At 58.0% G+C, this 23,478-nt stretch overlaps 1 protein-coding gene across 1 annotated transcript in view; it reads left to right on the plus strand.

Moving 5' to 3' along the window:
- Positions 1 to 23,478, plus strand: part of LOC130871394 (mucin-12-like) — a 41,067-nt gene that overhangs the window by 5,404 nt on the left and 12,185 nt on the right. The window contains exons 5-15 of the mRNA XM_057764732.1: positions 487 to 3,740; positions 4,425 to 5,104; positions 6,434 to 6,573; positions 7,867 to 8,790; positions 9,712 to 10,635; positions 11,557 to 12,480; positions 13,402 to 14,325; positions 15,247 to 16,170; positions 17,092 to 18,015; positions 18,937 to 19,860; positions 20,782 to 21,709. Coding sequence (XP_057620715.1) covers positions 487 to 3,740; positions 4,425 to 5,104; positions 6,434 to 6,573; positions 7,867 to 8,790; positions 9,712 to 10,635; positions 11,557 to 12,480; positions 13,402 to 14,325; positions 15,247 to 16,170; positions 17,092 to 18,015; positions 18,937 to 19,860; positions 20,782 to 21,709 — 11,470 coding nt within the window. The remainder of the gene's footprint in view (positions 1 to 486; positions 3,741 to 4,424; positions 5,105 to 6,433; positions 6,574 to 7,866; positions 8,791 to 9,711; positions 10,636 to 11,556; positions 12,481 to 13,401; positions 14,326 to 15,246; positions 16,171 to 17,091; positions 18,016 to 18,936; positions 19,861 to 20,781; positions 21,710 to 23,478) is intronic.

Genomic DNA, 23,478 nt, shown 5'->3' on the forward strand with positions numbered 1-23,478 from the left:
TCCCCAACCAGCTCAATTTCCACAGGGACGCTGGTCCCTCCTGAGACCCCGTATACTTCAAGATTAAGGGAGGCCTCTACCACACACCCACGGACCCCAGTATCAGCCCAGGCCACTCAGGCGGCTCAAACGTGGAAAACAGGGTTCACTCAGGAACCAACAACTTTCCCAAGAAACTCAGCTTCCACAGAAACCTCGCAACCTCCTGCGAGCTCCCGCACAACAGGGCAAACTGGGGTACCTACAACCTCCCCAAGCAGCTCAGTTTCAACACATGCAACCCAGCCAAGGGAAACCTCCCAAACAGAGTTCACACAGGAGTCTACGACCTCCACGGACAGCTCAGGTTCCCCAGAAACAGTCGTCCCTCCCGACACCTCGCGCTCCACAGCTCTGCCTGAGGTATCCACAACCTCCCCAAGAAGCACAACCTCCACCGATTCACCTCAACCCTCCGGTACCTTGCAAACCGCCGTCTCCACTCAGGAATCTCCGATCTCTCCAAGCAGCTCAGTTTCCCCAGCAACGGCCCTGCCTGCTGAGACGCCCTTCACTTCGGTCCTGAGTGAAGCGCCAACCACCTCCCGAAGCCAGCACACTTCAACAGGTGGAACTCAGACCACCGAGCCGTCCAAAACAACAGTCTCCAATCAGGAATCTACAACCTTCCCAACAAACTCAGTTTCCGCGGTACCCACTGGAACTCCGGAGACCTCCTACCCTACACCCCCCAGAGAAGAACCCACCACGTTCCCCAGTGGCCCGGTGTCTACCCAAGCAACGCAAGCAACTGACACAGCCCGGACAACAGTCTTCAGTCACGGGTCTACAGCTCCCCAGAGCAACTCCATTTCCACACAAACTGCTTCTGTACCCCCTGAGAGCCTCCTCACCACAGTCCAACCTGAGGCCCCTACAGCCTCCAGCAGCAGCTCGACTTCAACGCAAGGCTCTCGAGCCACAGGGTCCTTCCCAGGAACTGTCTTCACTCTGGAAGCTACGACCGTCTCTGGCAGCCCCACGTCCCCAGAAACCACGGTACCGGCTGAAACTGCTCACCCCACAGCCCGATCTGAAGCACCTACAGCCTCCCAAGGCGGCCCAGTTTCCTCAGAAGCCGCTCCCACGACTCAGACCTCCCCGACAACAACGGTCTTCGCTCAGCAATCTACAGTCTTGCCAGCCACAGCCAGCACAATGCCCGCAGAAACAGCTGGGACTCCTGGGACCTCCTACACCTCAGCTGTCACTGAGGAGTCTGCAGCCTCCCCACGTGGCCCAACGTCCACACAGACAACTCAGGCACCTGAGACATCACCAAGAGTTTTCACTCAGGCATCCACAGTCTTCACAGCCCCCTCAAGTTCACCAGAAACCGCGGCAGCTTCCGAGGTCGCCTACACCTCAGCCGTGAGTGAGGCATCTACAGTATCCTCCAGGACCCCGAGGACAACACATGCCACCCAGCCAAGCGAAACCTCCGCAACAGGGCTCACTCACAAGTCTACAACCTGGTCGGGCAGCTCCGCGTCCCCAGACACTGCTGTACCTCCCGCCGTCACCCACACAGCAGCGCTGACTGAGGCGTCTACCACATCCCTGCGCAGCGCCATATCCACACAAACAGCTCCAGCTCCAGAGAACTCTGGAACAACCCTTCACACTCAGGAACCTACCACATCCCTAAGCGGCCCAGTGTCCACAGGAACAGCCGGACCCCCTGGGACCTCCTCCACCGCAGCTGTGAAGGAGCCATCTACAGCCTACACCAGGACCCCGGTTTCAACACTTGCAACTCAACCAGCTGAGTCACGGGGCACGGTGTTCACCCAGGAATCAACACCCTCCCCAACCGGCTCAATTTCCACAGGGACGCTGGTCCCTCCTGAGACCCCGTATACTTCAAGATTAAGGGAGGCCTCTACCACACACCCACGGACCCCAGTATCAGCCCAGGCCACTCAGGCGGCTCAAACGTGGAAAACAGGGTTCACTCAGGAACCAACAACTTTCCCAAGAAACTCAGCTTCCACAGAAACCTCGCAACCTCCTGCGAGCTCCCGCACAACAGGGCAAACTGGGGTACCTACAACCTCCCCAAGCAGCTCAGTTTCAACACATGCAACCCAGCCAAGGGAAACCTCCCAAACAGAGTTCACACAGGAGTCTACGACCTCCACGGACAGCTCAGGTTCCCCAGAAACAGTCGTCCCTCCCGACACCTCGCGCTCCACAGCTCTGCCTGAGGTATCCACAACCTCCCCAAGAAGCACAACCTCCACCGATTCACCTCAACCCTCCGGTACCTTGCAAACCGCCGTCTCCACTCAGGAATCTCCGATCTCTCCAAGCAGCTCAGTTTCCCCAGCAACGGCCCTGCCTGCTGAGACGCCCTTCACTTCGGTCCTGAGTGAAGCGCCAACCACCTCCCGAAGCCAGCACACTTCAACAGGTGGAACTCAGACCACCGAGCCGTCCAAAACAACAGTCTCCAATCAGGAATCTACAACCTTCCCAACAAACTCAGTTTCCGCGGTACCCACTGGAACTCCGGAGACCTCCTACCCTACACCCCCCAGAGAAGAACCCACCACGTTCCCCAGTGGCCCGGTGTCTACCCAAGCAACGCAAGCAACTGACACAGCCCGGACAACAGTCTTCAGTCACGGGTCTACAGCTCCCCAGAGCAACTCCATTTCCACACAAACTGCTTCTGTACCCCCTGAGAGCCTCCTCACCACAGTCCAACCTGAGGCCCCTACAGCCTCCAGCAGCAGCTCGACTTCAACGCAAGGCTCTCGAGCCACAGGGTCCTTCCCAGGAACTGTCTTCACTCTGGAAGCTACGACCGTCTCTGGCAGCCCCACGTCCCCAGAAACCACGGTACCGGCTGAAACTGCTCACCCCACAGCCCGATCTGAAGCACCTACAGCCTCCCAAGGCGGCCCAGTTTCCTCAGAAGCCGCTCCCACGACTCAGACCTCCCCGACAACAACGGTCTTCGCTCAGCAATCTACAGTCTTGCCAGCCACAGCCAGCACAATGCCCGCAGAAACAGCTGGGACTCCTGGGACCTCCTACACCTCAGCTGTCACTGAGGAGTCTGCAGCCTCCCCACGTGGCCCAACGTCCACACAGACAACTCAGGCACCTGAGACATCACCAAGAGTTTTCACTCAGGCATCCACAGTCTTCACAGCCCCCTCAAGTTCACCAGAAACCGCGGCAGCTTCCGAGGTCGCCCACACCTCAGCCGTGAGTGAGGCATCTACAGTATCCTCCAGGACCCCGAGGACAACACATGCCACCCAGCCAAGCGAAACCTCCGCAACAGGGCTCACTCACAAGTCTACAACCTGGTCGGGCAGCTCCGCGTCCCCAGACACTGCTGTACCTCCCGCCGTCACCCACACAGCAGCGCTGACTGAGGCGTCTACCACATCCCTGCGCAGCGCCATATCCACACAAACAGCTCCAGCTCCAGAGAACTCTGGAACAACCCTTCACACTCAGGAACCTACCACATCCCTAAGCGGCCCAGTGTCCACAGGAACAGCCGGACCCCCTGGGACCTCCTCCACCGCAGCTGTGAAGGAGCCATCTACAGCCTACACCAGGACCCCGGTTTCAACACTTGCAACTCAACCAGCTGAGTCACGGGGCACGGTGTTCACCCAGGAATCAACACCCTCCCCAACCGGCTCAATTTCCACAGGGACGCTGGTCCCTCCTGAGACCCCGTATACTTCAAGATTAAGGGAGGCCTCTACCACACACCCACGGACCCCAGTATCAGCCCAGGCCACTCAGGCGGCTCAAACGTGGAAAACAGGGTTCACTCAGGAACCAACAACTTTCCCAAGAAACTCAGCTTCCACAGAAACCTCGCAACCTCCTGCGAGCTCCCGCACAACAGGGCAAACTGGGGTACCTACAACCTCCCCAAGCAGCTCAGTTTCAACACATGCAACCCAGCCAAGGGAAACCTCCCAAACAGAGTTCACACAGGAGTCTACGACCTCCACGGACAGCTCAGGTTCCCCAGAAACAGTCGTCCCTCCCGACACCTCGCGCTCCACAGCTCTGCCTGAGGTATCCACAACCTCCCCAAGAAGCACAACCTCCACCGATTCACCTCAACCCTCCGGTACCTTGCAAACCGCCGTCTCCACTCAGGAATCTCCGATCTCTCCAAGCAGCTCAGTTTCCCCAGCAACGGCCCTGCCTGCTGAGACGCCCTTCACTTCGGTCCTGAGTGAAGCGCCAACCACCTCCCGAAGCCAGCACACTTCAACAGGTGGATCTCAGACCACCGAGCCGTCCAAAACAACAGTCTCCAATCAGGAATCTACAACCTTCCCAACAAACTCAGTTTCCGCGGTACCCACTGGAACTCCGGAGACCTCCTACCCTACACCCCCCAGAGAAGAACCCACCACGTTCCCCAGTGGCCCGGTGTCTACCCAAGCAACGCAAGCAACTGACACAGCCCGGACAACAGTCTTCAGTCACGGGTCTACAGCTCCCCAGAGCAACTCCATTTCCACACAAACTGCTTCTGTACCCCCTGAGAGCCTCCTCACCACAGTCCAACCTGAGGCCCCTACAGCCTCCAGCAGCAGCTCGACTTCAACGCAAGGCTCTCGAGCCACAGGGTCCTTCCCAGGAACTGTCTTCACTCTGGAAGCTACGACCGTCTCTGGCAGCCCCACGTCCACAGAAACCACGGTACCGGCTGAAACTGCTCACCCCACAGCCCGATCTGAAGCACCTACAGCCTCCCAAGGCGGCCCAGTTTCCTCAGAAGCCGCTCCCATGACTCAGACCTCCCCGACAACAACGGTCTTCGCTCAGCAATCTACAGTCTTGCCAGCCACAGCCAGCACAATGCCCGCAGAAACAGCTGGGACTCCTGGGACCTCCTACACCTCAGCTGTCACTGAGGAGTCTGCAGCCTCCCCACGTGGCCCAACGTCCACACAGACAACTCAGGCACCTGAGACATCACCAAGAGTTTTCACTCAGGCATCCACAGTCTTCACAGCCCCCTCAAGTTCACCAGAAACCGCGGCAGCTTCCGAGGTCGCCTACACCTCAGCCGTGAGTGAGGCATCTACAGTATCCTCCAGGACCCCGAGGACAACACATGCCACCCAGCCAAGCGAAACCTCCGCAACAGGGCTCACTCACAAGTATACAACCTGGTTGGGCAGCTCCGCGTCCCCAGACACTGCTGTACCTCCCGCCGTCACCCACACAGCAGCGCTGACTGAGGCGTCTACCACATCCCTGCGCAGCGCCATATCCACACAAACAGCTCCAGCTCCAGAGAACTCTGGAACAACCCTTCACACTCAGGAACCTACCACATCCCTAAGCGGCCCAGTGTCCACAAAAACAGCCAGACCCCCTGGGACCTCCTCCACCGCAGCTGTGAAGGAGCCATCTACAGCCTACACCAGGACCCCGGTTTCAACACTTGCAACTCAACCAGCTGAGTCACGGGGCACGGTGTTCACCCAGGAATCAACACCCTCCCCAACCGGCTCAATTTCCACAGGGACGCTGGTCCCTCCTGAGACCCCGTATACTTCAAGATTAAGGGAGGCCTCTACCACACACCCACGGACCCCAGTATCAGCCCAGGCCACTCAGGCGGCTCAAACGTGGAAAACAGGGTTCACTCAGGAACCAACAACTTTCCCAAGAAACTCAGCTTCCACAGAAACCTCGCAACCTCCTGCGAGCTCCCGCACAACAGGGCAAACTGGGGTACCTACAACCTCCCCAAGCAGCTCAGTTTCAACACATGCAACCCAGCCAAGGGAAACCTCCCAAACAGAGTTCACACAGGAGTCTACGACCTCCACGGACAGCTCAGGTTCCCCAGAAACAGTCGTCCCTCCCGACACCTCGCGCTCCACAGCTCTGCCTGAGGTATCCACAACCTCCCCAAGAAGCACAACCTCCACCGATTCACCTCAACCCTCCGGTACCTTGCAAACCGCCGTCTCCACTCAGGAATCTCCGATCTCTCCAAGCAGCTCAGTTTCCCCAGCAACGGCCCTGCCTGCTGAGACGCCCTTCACTTCGGTCCTGAGTGAAGCGCCAACCACCTCCCGAAGCCAGCACACTTCAACAGGTGGAACTCAGACCACCGAGCCGTCCAAAACAACAGTCTCCAATCAGGAATCTACAACCTTCCCAACAAACTCAGTTTCCGCGGTACCCACTGGAACTCCGGAGACCTCCTACCCTACACCCCCCAGAGAAGAACCCACCACGTTCCCCAGTGGCCCGGTGTCTACCCAAGCAACGCAAGCAACTGACACAGCCTGGACAACAGTCTTCAGTCACGGGTCTACAGCTCCCCAGAGCAACTCCATTTCCACACAAACTGCTTCTGTACCCCCTGAGAGCCTCCTCACCACAGTCCAACCTGAGGCCCCTACAGCCTCCAGCAGCAGCTCGACTTCAACGCAAGGCTCTCGAGCCACAGGGTCCTTCCCAGGAACTGTCTTCACTCTGGAAGCTACGACCGTCTCTGGCAGCCCCACGTCCACAGAAACCACGGTACCGGCTGAAACTGCTCACCCCACAGCCCGATCTGAAGCACCTACAGCCTCCCAAGGCGGCCCAGTTTCCTCAGAAGCCGCTCCCACGACTCAGACCTCCCCGACAACAACGGTCTTCGCTCAGCAATCTACAGTCTTGCCAGCCACAGCCAGCACAATGCCCGCAGAAACAGCTGGGACTCCTGGGACCTCCTACACCTCAGCTGTCACTGAGGAGTCTGCAGCCTCCCCACGTGGCCCAACGTCCACACAGACAACTCAGGCACCTGAGACATCACCAAGAGTTTTCACTCAGGCATCCACAGTCTTCACAGCCCCCTCAAGTTCACCAGAAACCGCGGCAGCTTCCGAGGTCGCCCACACCTCAGCCGTGAGTGAGGCATCTACAGTATCCTCCAGGACCCCGAGGACAACACATGCCACCCAGCCAAGCGAAACCTCCGCAACAGGGCTCACTCACAAGTCTACAACCTGGTCGGGCAGCTCCGCGTCCCCAGACACTGCTGTACCTCCCGCCGTCACCCACACAGCAGCGCTGACTGAGGCGTCTACCACATCCCTGCGCAGCGCCATATCCACACAAACAGCTCCAGCTCCAGAGAACTCTGGAACAACCCTTCACACTCAGGAACCTACCACATCCCTAAGCGGCCCAGTGTCCACAGGAACAGCCGGACCCCCTGGGACCTCCTCCACCGCAGCTGTGAAGGAGCCATCTACAGCCTACACCAGGACCCCGGTTTCAACACTTGCAACTCAACCAGCTGAGTCACGGGGCACGGTGTTCACCCAGGAATCAACACCCTCCCCAACCGGCTCAATTTCCACAGGGACGCTGGTCCCTCCTGAGACCCCGTATACTTCAAGATTAAGGGAGGCCTCTACCACACACCCACGGACCCCAGTATCAGCCCAGGCCACTCAGGCGGCTCAAACGTGGAAAACAGGGTTCACTCAGGAACCAACAACTTTCCCAAGAAACTCAGCTTCCACAGAAACCTCGCAACCTCCTGCGAGCTCCCGCACAACAGGGCAAACTGGGGTACCTACAACCTCCCCAAGCAGCTCAGTTTCAACACATGCAACCCAGCCAAGGGAAACCTCCCAAACAGAGTTCACACAGGAGTCTACGACCTCCACGGACAGCTCAGGTTCCCCAGAAACAGTCGTCCCTCCCGACACCTCGCGCTCCACAGCTCTGCCTGAGGTATCCACAACCTCCCCAAGAAGCACAACCTCCACCGATTCACCTCAACCCTCCGGTACCTTGCAAACCGCCGTCTCCACTCAGGAATCTCCGATCTCTCCAAGCAGCTCAGTTTCCCCAGCAACGGCCCTGCCTGCTGAGACGCCCTTCACTTCGGTCCTGAGTGAAGCGCCAACCACCTCCCGAAGCCAGCACACTTCAACAGGTGGATCTCAGACCACCGAGCCGTCCAAAACAACAGTCTCCAATCAGGAATCTACAACCTTCCCAACAAACTCAGTTTCCGCGGTACCCACTGGAACTCCGGAGACCTCCTACCCTACACCCCCCAGAGAAGAACCCACCACGTTCCCCAGTGGCCCGGTGTCTACCCAAGCAACGCAAGCAACTGACACAGCCCGGACAACAGTCTTCAGTCACGGGTCTACAGCTCCCCAGAGCAACTCCATTTCCACACAAACTGCTTCTGTACCCCCTGAGAGCCTCCTCACCACAGTCCAACCTGAGGCCCCTACAGCCTCCAGCAGCAGCTCGACTTCAACGCAAGGCTCTCGAGCCACAGGGTCCTTCCCAGGAACTGTCTTCACTCTGGAAGCTACGACCGTCTCTGGCAGCCCCACGTCCACAGAAACCACGGTACCGGCTGAAACTGCTCACCCCACAGCCCGATCTGAAGCACCTACAGCCTCCCAAGGCGGCCCAGTTTCCTCAGAAGCCGCTCCCACGACTCAGACCTCCCCGACAACAACGGTCTTCGCTCAGCAATCTACAGTCTTGCCAGCCACAGCCAGCACAATGCCCGCAGAAACAGCTGGGACTCCTGGGACCTCCTACACCTCAGCTGTCACTGAGGAGTCTGCAGCCTCCCCACGTGGCCCAACGTCCACACAGACAACTCAGGCACCTGAGACATCACCAAGAGTTTTCACTCAGGCATCCACAGTCTTCACAGCCCCCTCAAGTTCACCAGAAACCGCGGCAGCTTCCGAGGTCGCCCACACCTCAGCCGTGAGTGAGGCATCTACAGTATCCTCCAGGACCCCGAGGACAACACATGCCACCCAGCCAAGCGAAACCTCCGCAACAGGGCTCACTCACAAGTCTACAACCTGGTCGGGCAGCTCCGCGTCCCCAGACACTGCTGTACCTCCCGCCGTCACCCACACAGCAGCGCTGACTGAGGCGTCTACCACATCCCTGCGCAGCGCCATATCCACACAAACAGCTCCAGCTCCAGAGAACTCTGGAACAACCCTTCACACTCAGGAACCTACCACATCCCTAAGCGGCCCAGTGTCCACAAAAACAGCCGGACCCCCTGGGACCTCCTCCACCGCAGCTGTGAAGGAGCCATCTACAGCCTACACCAGGACCCCGGTTTCAACACTTGCAACTCAACCAGCTGAGTCACGGGGCACGGTGTTCACCCAGGAATCAACACCCTCCCCAACCAGCTCAATTTCCACAGGGACGCTGGTCCCTCCTGAGACCCCGTATACTTCAAGATTAAGGGAGGCCTCTACCACACACCCACGGACCCCAGTATCAGCCCAGGCCACTCAGGCGGCTCAAACGTGGAAAACAGGGTTCACTCAGGAACCAACAACTTTCCCAAGAAACTCAGCTTCCACAGAAACCTCGCAACCTCCTGCGAGCTCCCGCACAACAGGGCAAACTGGGGTACCTACAACCTCCCCAAGCAGCTCAGTTTCAACACATGCAACCCAGCCAAGGGAAACCTCCCAAACAGAGTTCACACAGGAGTCTACGACCTCCACGGACAGCTCAGGTTCCCCAGAAACAGTCGTCCCTCCCGACACCTCGCGCTCCACAGCTCTGCCTGAGGTATCCACAACCTCCCCAAGAAGCACAACCTCCACCGATTCACCTCAACCCTCCGGTACCTTGCAAACCGCCGTCTCCACTCAGGAATCTCCGATCTCTCCAAGCAGCTCAGTTTCCCCAGCAACGGCCCTGCCTGCTGAGACGCCCTTCACTTCGGTCCTGAGTGAAGCGCCAACCACCTCCCGAAGCCAGCACACTTCAACAGGTGGATCTCAGACCACCGAGCCGTCCAAAACAACAGTCTCCAATCAGGAATCTACAACCTTCCCAACAAACTCAGTTTCCGCGGTACCCACTGGAACTCCGGAGACCTCCTACCCTACACCCCCCAGAGAAGAACCCACCACGTTCCCCAGTGGCCCGGTGTCTACCCAAGCAACGCAAGCAACTGACACAGCCCGGACAACAGTCTTCAGTCACGGGTCTACAGCTCCCCAGAGCAACTCCATTTCCACACAAACTGCTTCTGTACCCCCTGAGAGCCTCCTCACCACAGTCCAACCTGAGGCCCCTACAGCCTCCAGCAGCAGCTCGACTTCAACGCAAGGCTCTCGAGCCACAGGGTCCTTCCCAGGAACTGTCTTCACTCTGGAAGCTACGACCGTCTCTGGCAGCCCCACGTCCACAGAAACCACGGTACCGGCTGAAACTGCTCACCCCACAGCCCGATCTGAAGCACCTACAGCCTCCCAAGGCGGCCCAGTTTCCTCAGAAGCCGCTCCCACGACTCAGACCTCCCCGACAACAACGGTCTTCGCTCAGCAATCTACAGTCTTGCCAGCCACAGCCAGCACAATGCCCGCAGAAACAGCTGGGACTCCTGGGACCTCCTACACCTCAGCTGTCACTGAGGAGTCTGCAGCCTCCCCACGTGGCCCAACGTCCACACAGACAACTCAGGCACCTGAGACATCACCAAGAGTTTTCACTCAGGCATCCACAGTCTTCACAGCCCCCTCAAGTTCACCAGAAACCGCGGCAGCTTCCGAGGTCGCCCACACCTCAGCCGTGAGTGAGGCATCTACAGTATCCTCCAGGACCCCGAGGACAACACATGCCACCCAGCCAAGCGAAACCTCCGCAACAGGGCTCACTCACAAGTCTACAACCTGGTCGGGCAGCTCCGCGTCCCCAGACACTGCTGTACCTCCCGCCGTCACCCACACAGCAGCGCTGACTGAGGCGTCTACCACATCCCTGCGCAGCGCCATATCCACACAAACAGCTCCAGCTCCAGAGAACTCTGGAACAACCCTTCACACTCAGGAACCTACCACATCCCTAAGCGGCCCAGTGTCCACAGGAACAGCCGGACCCCCTGGGACCTCCTCCACCGCAGCTGTGAAGGAGCCATCTACAGCCTACACCAGGACCCCGGTTTCAATACTTGCAACTCAACCAGCTGAGTCACGGGGCACGGTGTTCACCCAGGAATCAACACCCTCCCCAACCAGCTCAATTTCCACAGGGACGCTGGTCCCTCCTGAGACCCCGTATACTTCAAGATTAAGGGAGGCCTCTACCACACACCCACGGACCCCAGTATCAGCCCAGGCCACTCAGGCGGCTCAAACGTGGAAAACAGGGTTCACTCAGGAACCAACAACTTTCCCAAGAAACTCAGCTTCCACAGAAACCTCGCAACCTCCTGCGAGCTCCCGCACAACAGGGCAAACTGGGGTACCTACAACCTCCCCAAGCAGCTCAGTTTCAACACATGCAACCCAGCCAAGGGAAACCTCCCAAACAGAGTTCACACAGGAGTCTACGACCTCCACGGACAGCTCAGGTTCCCCAGAAACAGTCGTCCCTCCCGACACCTCGCGCTCCACAGCTCTGCCTGAGGTATCCACAACCTCCCCAAGAAGCACAACCTCCACCGATTCACCTCAACCCTCCGGTACCTTGCAAACCGCCGTCTCCACTCAGGAATCTCCGATCTCTCCAAGCAGCTCAGTTTCCCCAGCAACGGCCCTGCCTGCTGAGACGCCCTTCACTTCGGTCCTGAGTGAAGCGCCAACCACCTCCCGAAGCCAGCACACTTCAACAGGTGGATCTCAGACCACCGAGCCGTCCAAAACAACAGTCTCCAATCAGGAATCTACAACCTTCCCAACAAACTCAGTTTCCGCGGTACCCACTGGAACTCCGGAGACCTCCTACCCTACACCCCCCAGAGAAGAACCCACCACGTTCCCCAGTGGCCCGGTGTCTACCCAAGCAACGCAAGCAACTGACACAGCCCGGACAACAGTCTTCAGTCACGGGTCTACAGCTCCCCAGAGCAACTCCATTTCCACACAAACTGCTTCTGTACCCCCTGAGAGCCTCCTCACCACAGTCCAACCTGAGGCCCCTACAGCCTCCAGCAGCAGCTCGACTTCAACGCAAGGCTCTCGAGCCACAGGGTCCTTCCCAGGAACTGTCTTCACTCTGGAAGCTACGACCGTCTCTGGCAGCCCCACGTCCACAGAAACCACGGTACCGGCTGAAACTGCTCACCCCACAGCCCGATCTGAAGCACCTACAGCCTCCCAAGGCGGCCCAGTTTCCTCAGAAGCCGCTCCCACGACTCAGACCTCCCCGACAACAACGGTCTTCGCTCAGCAATCTACAGTCTTGCCAGCCACAGCCAGCACAATGCCCGCAGAAACAGCTGGGACTCCTGGGACCTCCTACACCTCAGCTGTCACTGAGGAGTCTGCAGCCTCCCCACGTGGCCCAACGTCCACACAGACAACTCAGGCACCTGAGACATCACCAAGAGTTTTCACTCAGGCATCCACAGTCTTCACAGCCCCCTCAAGTTCACCAGAAACCGCGGCAGCTTCCGAGGTCGCCCACACCTCAGCCGTGAGTGAGGCATCTACAGTATCCTCCAGGACCCCGAGGACAACACATGCCACCCAGCCAAGCGAAACCTCCGCAACAGGGCTCACTCACAAGTCTACAACCTGGTCGGGCAGCTCCGCGTCCCCAGACACTGCTGTACCTCCCGCCGTCACCCACACAGCAGCGCTGACTGAGGCGTCTACCACATCCCTGCGCAGCGCCATATCCACACAAACAGCTCCAGCTCCAGAGAACTCTGGAACAACCCTTCACACTCAGGAACCTACCACATCCCTAAGCGGCCCAGTGTCCACAGGAACAGCCGGACCCCCTGGGACCTCCTCCACCGCAGCTGTGAAGGAGCCATCTACAGCCTACACCAGGACCCCGGTTTCAATACTTGCAACTCAACCAGCTGAGTCACGGGGCACGGTGTTCACCCAGGAATCAACACCCTCCCCAACCAGCTCAATTTCCACAGGGACGCTGGTCCCTCCTGAGACCCCGTATACTTCAAGATTAAGGGAGGCCTCTACCACACACCCACGGACCCCAGTATCAGCCCAGGCCACTCAGGCGGCTCAAACGTGGAAAACAGGGTTCACTCAGGAACCAACAACTTTCCCAAGAAACTCAGCTTCCACAGAAACCTCGCAACCTCCTGCGAGCTCCCGCACAACAGGGCAAACTGGGGTACCTACAACCTCCCCAAGCAGCTCAGTTTCAACACATGCAACCCAGCCAAGGGAAACCTCCCAAACAGAGTTCACACAGGAGTCTACGACCTCCACGGACAGCTCAGGTTCCCCAGAAACAGTCGTCCCTCCCGACACCTCGCGCTCCACAGCTCTGCCTGAGGTATCCACAACCTCCCCAAGAAGCACAACCTCCACCGATTCACCTCAACCCTCCGGTACCTTGCAAACCGCCGTCTCCACTCAGGAATCTCCGATCTCTCCAAGCAGCTCAGTTTCCCCAGCAACGGCCCTGCCTGCTGAGACGCCCTTCACTTCGGTCCTGAGTGAAGCGCCAACCACCTCCCGAAGCCAGCACACTTCAACAGGTGGATCTCAGACCACCGAGCCGTCCAAAACAACAGTCTCCAATCAGGAATCTACAACCTTCCCAACAAACTCAGTTTCCGCGGTACCCACTGGAACTCCGGAGACCTCCTACCCTACACCCCCCAGAGAAGAACCCACCACGTTCCCCAGTGGCCCGGTGTCTACCCAAGCAACGCAAGCAACTGACACAGCCCGGACAACAGTCTTCAGTCACGGGTCTACAGCTCCCCAGAGCAACTCCATTTCCACACAAACTGCTTCTGTACCCCCTGAGAGCCTCCTCACCACAGTCCAACCTGAGGCCCCTACAGCCTCCAGCAGCAGCTCGACTTCAACGCAAGGCTCTCGAGCCACAGGGTCCTTCCCAGGAACTGTCTTCACTCTGGAAGCTACGACCGTCTCTGGCAGCCCCACGTCCACAGAAACCACGGTACCGGCTGAAACTGCTCACCCCACAGCCCGATCTGAAGCACCTACAGCCTCCCAAGGCGGCCCAGTTTCCTCAGAAGCCGCTCCCACGACTCAGACCTCCCCGACAACAACGGTCTTCGCTCAGCAATCTACAGTCTTGCCAGCCACAGCCAGCACAATGCCCGCAGAAACAGCTGGGACTCCTGGGACCTCCTACACCTCAGCTGTCACTGAGGAGTCTGCAGCCTCCCCACGTGGCCCAACGTCCACACAGACAACTCAGGCACCTGAGACATCACCAAGAGTTTTCACTCAGGCATCCACAGTCTTCACAGCCCCCTCAAGTTCACCAGAAACCGCGGCAGCTTCCGAGGTCGCCCACACCTCAGCCGTGAGTGAGGCATCTACAGTATCCTCCAGGACCCCGAGGACAACACATGCCACCCAGCCAAGCGAAACCTCCGCAACAGGGCTCACTCACAAGTCTACAACCTGGTCGGGCAGCTCCGCGTCCCCAGACACTGCTGTACCTCCCGCCGTCACCCACACAGCAGCGCTGACTGAGGCGTCTACCACATCCCTGCGCAGCGCCATATCCACACAAACAGCTCCAGCTCCAGAGAACTCTGGAACAACCCTTCACACTCAGGAACCTACCACATCCCTAAGCGGCCCAGTGTCCACAGGAACAGCCGGACCCCCTGGGACCTCCTCCACCGCAGCTGTGAAGGAGCCATCTACAGCCTACACCAGGACCCCGGTTTCAATACTTGCAACTCAACCAGCTGAGTCACGGGGCACGGTGTTCACCCAGGAATCAACACCCTCCCCAACCAGCTCAATTTCCACAGGGACGCTGGTCCCTCCTGAGACCCCGTATACTTCAAGATTAAGGGAGGCCTCTACCACACACCCACGGACCCCAGTATCAGCCCAGGCCACTCAGGCGGCTCAAACGTGGAAAACAGGGTTCACTCAGGAACCAACAACTTTCCCAAGAAACTCAGCTTCCACAGAAACCTCGCAACCTCCTGCGAGCTCCCGCACAACAGGGCAAACTGGGGTACCTACAACCTCCCCAAGCAGCTCAGTTTCAACACATGCAACCCAGCCAAGGGAAACCTCCCAAACAGAGTTCACACAGGAGTCTACGACCTCCACGGACAGCTCAGGTTCCCCAGAAACAGTCGTCCCTCCCGACACCTCGCGCTCCACAGCTCTGCCTGAGGTATCCACAACCTCCCCAAGAAGCACAACCTCCACCGATTCACCTCAACCCTCCGGTACCTTGCAAACCGCCGTCTCCACTCAGGAATCTCCGATCTCTCCAAGCAGCTCAGTTTCCCCAGCAACGGCCCTGCCTGCTGAGACGCCCTTCACTTCGGTCCTGAGTGAAGCGCCAACCACCTCCCGAAGCCAGCACACTTCAACAGGTGGATCTCAGACCACCGAGCCGTCCAAAACAACAGTCTCCAATCAGGAATCTACAACCTTCCCAACAAACTCAGTTTCCGCGGTACCCACTGGAACTCCGGAGACCTCCTACCCTACACCCCCCAGAGAAGAACCCACCACGTTCCCCAGTGGCCCGGTGTCTACCCAAGCAACGCAAGCAACTGACACAGCCCGGACAACAGTCTTCAGTCACGGGTCTACAGCTCCCCAGAGCAACTCCATTTCCACACAAACTGCTTCTGTACCCCCTGAGAGCCTCCTCACCACAGTCCAACCTGAGGCCCCTACAGCCTCCAGCAGCAGCTCGACTTCAACGCAAGGCTCTCGAGCCACAGGGTCCTTCCCAGGAACTGTCTTCACTCTGGAAGCTACGACCGTCTCTGGCAGCCCCACGTCCACAGAAACCACGGTACCGGCTGAAACTGCTCACCCCACAGCCCGATCTGAAGCACCTACAGCCTCCCAAGGCGGCCCAGTTTCCTCAGAAGCCGCTCCCACGACTCAGACCTCCCCGACAACAACGGTCTTCGCTCAGCAATCTACAGTCTTGCCAGCCACAGCCAGCACAATGCCCGCAGAAACAGCTGGGACTCCTGGGACCTCCTACACCTCAGCTGTCACTGAGGAGTCTGCAGCCTCCCCACGTGGCCCAACGTCCACACAGACAACTCAGGCACCTGAGACATCACCAAGAGTTTTCACTCAGGCATCCACAGTCTTCACAGCCCCCTCAAGTTCACCAGAAACCGCGGCAGCTTCCGAGGTCGCCCACACCTCAGCCGTGAGTGAGGCATCTACAGTATCCTCCAGGACCCCGAGGACAACACATGCCACCCAGCCAAGCGAAACCTCCGCAACAGGGCTCACTCACAAGTCTACAACCTGGTCGGGCAGCTCCGCGTCCCCAGACACTGCTGTACCTCCCGCCGTCACCCACACAGCAGCGCTGACTGAGGCGTCTACCACATCCCTGCGCAGCGCCATATCCACACAAACAGCTCCAGCTCCAGAGAACTCTGGAACAACCCTTCACACTCAGGAACCTACCACATCCCTAAGCGGCCCAGTGTCCACAAAAACAGCCGGACCCCCTGGGACCTCCTCCACCGCAGCTGTGAAGGAGCCATCTACAGCCTACACCAGGACCCCGGTTTCAACACTTGCAACTCAACCAGCTGAGTCACGGGGCACGGTGTTCACCCAGGAATCAACACCCTCCCCAACCAGCTCAATTTCCACAGGGACGCTGGTCCCTCCTGAGACCCCGTATACTTCAAGATTAAGGGAGGCCTCTACCACACACCCACGGACCCCAGTATCAGCCCAGGCCACTCAGGCGGCTCAAACGTGGAAAACAGGGTTCACTCAGGAACCAACAACTTTCCCAAGAAACTCAGCTTCCACAGAAACCTCGCAACCTCCTGCGAGCTCCCGCACAACAGGGCAAACTGGGGTACCTACAACCTCCCCAAGCAGCTCAGTTTCAACACATGCAACCCAGCCAAGGGAAACCTCCCAAACAGAGTTCACACAGGAGTCTACGACCTCCACGGACAGCTCAGGTTCCCCAGAAACAGTCGTCCCTCCCGACACCTCGCGCTCCACAGCTCTGCCTGAGGTATCCACAACCTCCCCAAGAAGCACAACCTCCACCGATTCACCTCAACCCTCCGGTACCTTGCAAACCGCCGTCTCCACTCAGGAATCTCCGATCTCTCCAAGCAGCTCAGTTTCCCCAGCAACGGCCCTGCCTGCTGAGACGCCCTTCACTTCGGTCCTGAGTGAAGCGCCAACCACCTCCCGAAGCCAGCACACTTCAACAGGTGGAACTCAGACCACCGAGCCGTCCAAAACAACAGTCTCCAATCAGGAATCTACAACCTTCCCAACAAACTCAGTTTCCGCGGTACCCACTGGAACTCCGGAGACCTCCTACCCTACACCCCCCAGAGAAGAACCCACCACGTTCCCCAGTGGCCCGGTGTCTACCCAAGCAACGCAAGCAACTGACACAGCCCGGACAACAGTCTTCAGTCACGGGTCTACAGCTCCCCAGAGCAACTCCATTTCCACACAAACTGCTTCTGTACCCCCTGAGAGCCTCCTCACCACAGTCCAACCTGAGGCCCCTACAGCCTCCAGCAGCAGCTCGACTTCAACGCAAGGCTCTCGAGCCACAGGGTCCTTCCCAGGAACTGTCTTCACTCTGGAAGCTACGACCGTCTCTGGCAGCCCCACGTCCACAGAAACCACGGTACCGGCTGAAACTGCTCACCCCACAGCCCGATCTGAAGCACCTACAGCCTCCCAAGGCGGCCCAGTTTCCTCAGAAGCCGCTCCCACGACTCAGACCTCCCCGACAACAACGGTCTTCGCTCAGCAATCTACAGTCTTGCCAGCCACAGCCAGCACAATGCCCGCAGAAACAGCTGGGACTCCTGGGACCTCCTACACCTCAGCTGTCACTGAGGAGTCTGCAGCCTCCCCACGTGGCCCAACGTCCACACAGACAACTCAGGCACCTGAGACATCACCAAGAGTTTTCACTCAGGCATCCACAGTCTTCACAGCCCCCTCAAGTTCACCAGAAACCGCGGCAGCTTCCGAGGTCGCCCACACCTCAGCCGTGAGTGAGGCATCTACAGTATCCTCCAGGACCCCGAGGACAACACATGCCACCCAGCCAAGCGAAACCTCCGCAACAGGGCTCACTCACAAGTCTACAACCTGGTCGGGCAGCTCCGCGTCCCCAGACACTGCTGTACCTCCCGCCGTCACCCACACAGCAGCGCTGACTGAGGCGTCTACCACATCCCTGCGCAGCGCCATATCCACACAAACAGCTCCAGCTCCAGAGAACTCTGGAACAACCCTTCACACTCAGGAACCTACCACATCCCTAAGCGGCCCAGTGTCCACAGGAACAGCCGGACCCCCTGGGACCTCCTCCACCGCAGCTGTGAAGGAGCCATCTACAGCCTACACCAGGACCCCGGTTTCAATACTTGCAACTCAACCAGCTGAGTCACGGGGCACGGTGTTCACCCAGGAATCAACACCCTCCCCAACCAGCTCAATTTCCACAGGGACGCTGGTCCCTCCTGAGACCCCGTATACTTCAAGATTAAGGGAGGCCTCTACCACACACCCACGGACCCCAGTATCAGCCCAGGCCACTCAGGCGGCTCAAACGTGGAAAACAGGGTTCACTCAGGAACCAACAACTTTCCCAAGAAACTCAGCTTCCACAGAAACCTCGCAACCTCCTGCGAGCTCCCGCACAACAGGGCAAACTGGGGTACCTACAACCTCCCCAAGCAGCTCAGTTTCAACACATGCAACCCAGCCAAGGGAAACCTCCCAAACAGAGTTCACACAGGAGTCTACGACCTCCACGGACAGCTCAGGTTCCCCAGAAACAGTCGTCCCTCCCGACACCTCGCGCTCCACAGCTCTGCCTGAGGTATCCACAACCTCCCCAAGAAGCACAACCTCCACCGATTCACCTCAACCCTCCGGTACCTTGCAAACCGCCGTCTCCACTCAGGAATCTCCGATCTCTCCAAGCAGCTCAGTTTCCCCAGCAACGGCCCTGCCTGCTGAGACGCCCTTCACTTCGGTCCTGAGTGAAGCGCCAACCACCTCCCGAAGCCAGCACACTTCAACAGGTGGAACTCAGACCACCGAGCCGTCCAAAACAACAGTCTCCAATCAGGAATCTACAACCTTCCCAACAAACTCAGTTTCCGCGGTACCCACTGGAACTCCGGAGACCTCCTACCCTACACCCCCCAGAGAAGAACCCACCACGTTCCCCAGTGGCCCGGTGTCTACCCAAGCAACGCAAGCAACTGACACAGCCCGGACAACAGTCTTCAGTCACGGGTCTACAGCTCCCCAGAGCAACTCCATTTCCACACAAACTGCTTCTGTACCCCCTGAGAGCCTCCTCACCACAGTCCAACCTGAGGCCCCTACAGCCTCCAGCAGCAGCTCGACTTCAACGCAAGGCTCTCGAGCCACAGGGTCCTTCCCAGGAACTGTCTTCACTCTGGAAGCTACGACCGTCTCTGGCAGCCCCACGTCCCCAGAAACCACGGTACCGGCTGAAACTGCTCACCCCACAGCCCGATCTGAAGCACCTACAGCCTCCCAAGGCGGCCCAGTTTCCTCAGAAGCCGCTCCCACGACTCAGACCTCCCCGACAACAACGGTCTTCGCTCAGCAATCTACAGTCTTGCCAGCCACAGCCAGCACAATGCCCGCAGAAACAGCTGGGACTCCTGGGACCTCCTACACCTCAGCTGTCACTGAGGAGTCTGCAGCCTCCCCACGTGGCCCAACGTCCACACAGACAACTCAGGCACCTGAGACATCACCAAGAGTTTTCACTCAGGCATCCACAGTCTTCACAGCCCCCTCAAGTTCACCAGAAACCGCGGCAGCTTCCGAGGTCGCCCACACCTCAGCCGTGAGTGAGGCATCTACAGTATCCTCCAGGACCCCGAGGACAACACATGCCACCCAGCCAAGCGAAACCTCCGCAACAGGGCTCACTCACAAGTCTACAACCTGGTCGGGCAGCTCCGCGTCCCCAGACACTGCTGTACCTCCCGCCGTCACCCACACAGCAGCGCTGACTGAGGCGTCTACCACATCCCTGCGCAGCGCCATATCCACACAAACAGCTCCAGCTCCAGAGAACTCTGGAACAACCCTTCACACTCAGGAACCTACCACATCCCTAAGCGGCCCAGTGTCCACAGGAACAGCCGGACCCCCTGGGACCTCCTCCACCGCAGCTGTGAAGGAGCCATCTACAGCCTACACCAGGACCCCGGTTTCAACACTTGCAACTCAACCAGCTGAGTCACGGGGCACGGTGTTCACCCAGGAATCTACACCCTCCCCAACCAGCTCAATTTCCACAGGGACGCTGGTCCCTCTTGAGACCCCGTATACTTCAAGATTAAGGGAGGCCTCTACCACACACCCACGGACCCCAGTATCAGCCCAGGCCACTCAGGCGGCTCAAACGTGGAAAACAGGGTTCACTCAGGAACCAACAACTTTCCCAAGAAACTCAGCTTCCACAGAAACCTCGCAACCTCCTGCGAGCTCCCGCACAACAGGGCAAACTGGGGTACCTACAACCTCCCCAAGCAGCTCAGTTTCAACACATGCAACCCAGCCAAGGGAAACCTCCCAAACAGAGTTCACACAGGAGTCTACGACCTCCACGGACAGCTCAGGTTCCCCAGAAACAGTCGTCCCTCCCGACACCTCGCGCTCCACAGCTCTGCCTGAGGTATCCACAACCTCCCCAAGAAGCACAACCTCCACCGATTCACCTCAACCCTCCGGTACCTTGCAAACCGCCGTCTCCACTCAGGAATCTCCGATCTCTCCAAGCAGCTCAGTTTCCCCAGCAACGGCCCTGCCTGCTGAGACGCCCTTCACTTCGGTCCTGAGTGAAGCGCCAACCACCTCCCGAAGCCAGCACACTTCAACAGGTGGAACTCAGACCACCGAGCCGTCCAAAACAACAGTCTCCAATCAGGAATCTACAACCTTCCCAACAAACTCAGTTTCCGCGGTACCCACTGGAACTCCGGAGACCTCCTACCCTACACCCCCCAGAGAAGAACCCACCACGTTCCCCAGTGGCCCGGTGTCTACCCAAGCAACGCAAGCAACTGACACAGCCCGGACAACAGTCTTCAGTCACGGGTCTACAGCTCCCCAGAGCAACTCCATTTCCACACAAACTGCTTCTGTACCCCCTGAGAGCCTCCTCACCACAGTCCAACCTGAGGCCCCTACAGCCTCCAGCAGCAGCTCGACTTCAACGCAAGGCTCTCGAGCCACAGGGTCCTTCCCAGGAACTGTCTTCACTCTGGAAGCTACGACCGTCTCTGGCAGCCCCGCGTCCCCAGAAACCACGGTACCGGCTGAAACTGCTCACCCCACAGCCCGATCTGAAGCACCTACAGCCTCCCAAGGCGGCCCAGTTTCCTCAGAAGCCGCTCCCACGACTCAGACCTCCCCGACAACAACGGTCTTCGCTCAGCAATCTACAGTCTTGCCAGCCACAGCCAGCACAATGCCCGCAGAAACAGCTGGGACTCCTGGGACCTCCTACACCTCAGCTGTCACTGAGGAGTCTGCAGCCTCCCCACGTGGCCCAACGTCCACACAGACAACTCAGGCACCTGAGACATCACCAAGAGTTTTCACTCAGGCATCCACAGTCTTCACAGCCCCCTCAAGTTCACCAGAAACCGCGGCAGCTTCCGAGGTCGCCTACACCTCAGCCGTGAGTGAGGCATCTACAGTATCCTCCAGGACCCCGAGGACAACACATGCCACCCAGCCAAGCGAAACCTCCGCAACAGGGCTCACTCACAAGTCTACAACCTGGTCGGGCAGCTCCGCGTCCCCAGACACTGCTGTACCTCCCGCCGTCACCCACACAGCAGCGCTGACTGAGGCGTCTACCACATCCCTGCGCAGCGCCATATCCACACAAACAGCTCCAGCTCCAGAGAACTCTGGAACAACCCTTCACACTCAGGAACCTACCACATCCCTAAGCGGCCCAGTGTCCACAGGAACAGCCGGACCCCCTGGGACCTCCTCCACCGCAGCTGTGAAGGAGCCATCTACAGCCTACACCAGGACCCCGGTTTCAACACTTGCAACTCAACCAGCTGAGTCACGGGGCACGGTGTTCACCCAGGAATCAACACCCTCCCCAACCAGCTCAATTTCCACAGGGACGCTGGTCCCTCCTGAGACCCCGTATACTTCAAGATTAAGGGAGGCCTCTACCACACACCCACGGACCCCAGCATCAGCCCAGGCCACTCAGTCGTCTCAAACATGGAAAACGGGATTCATGCAAAAATCAACAACTTTTTCAAGCAACTCATTATTAACAGAACCCATTGTACCTCTTAACACCTCATTTTCTACTGTGTTGACTGTATCTTCTAGCCCATCTTCACGCACCTTACTTTCTACCCTAACAACTCAAGTCAATCAGCCTTCCCAAGTAGTCTTCACTCAGCAATCTACTTCTTTCTCAATCCGCTCAATTTCCTCAGAAACTGCTGTCCCTCCTGAGGTCACCCACACCCTTTCACTCTCTGAGACATCTACTGTTTCACCAGACCCCCTCATTTCCACACAAGGTACTCAAGGTACTCAGATATCACCCGTAGACTTCACTCAGAAATCTATGACCTCTGCAACCACCCCAGTTTCCCCAGAAAGAATTTTTCCTTCTGAGATCTCACACATCTCTACCCTCACAGACGTGTCCACGCCATCATCCAGCAGCCTCCTTTCAGCCCAAGCTACTCAGCCAACTGAAGCCAGCAAGCCACCTGTAACACTGAAGCCTACCACTTCCACAAACAGCTCAGTTTCCCCAGAAACATCTGTCCCTCCTGACACCTCACCTCTCACATCCCTGACTGAGGCATCTACAACCTCCCCAAGGAACCCAAGTTTGAAACCTGGAACTCTAGCAACTGAGACTGCCCTAACATCATTCTTCACTGAGGAATATACACTCTTCCTGAGCCGCTCAGTTTCCACAGAAACAACTGAGATTACCCACTTCTCAGACATGACTGAGTCTTCTAAAATCTCCACAAGAAGCCCCTTTTCCAGAGATTCATCTCAACCACCCGATACCTTGCCAACAACCATCTTCACTCAGGAATCCCCAACCTCTCCAAGCAGCCCAATTTTCTCAGAAGCTGCCATCCCTCCGGAGATACCCTTCACTTCATCCCTGACTGAAGCATCTACAGTCTCTTTGCGCCCCCCTATTTCAACAGAAGGAACGCAGATCACTGAGATCTCCCAAACAATGGTCTTAACTCAGGAGTCTTCCACCTTGCCAAGCAGCCCAATTTCAACAGAACCAACTGAACCTTCTGAAACCTCCCACGCCACAGTCGAAACACATGTATCTACAGCCTCCCTAAACGGCCTATTTTCCACTGAGCTAACTCAAGCAACTGAGGCCTCCAGAACAGCCTTCACTCAGACATCCACCCCCTTCCCAGGCAGTGGGATT

Source organism: Chionomys nivalis, chromosome 3 (assembly GCF_950005125.1).
Source record: "Chionomys nivalis chromosome 3, mChiNiv1.1, whole genome shotgun sequence".
NCBI lineage: Eukaryota > Metazoa > Chordata > Mammalia > Rodentia > Cricetidae > Chionomys > Chionomys nivalis.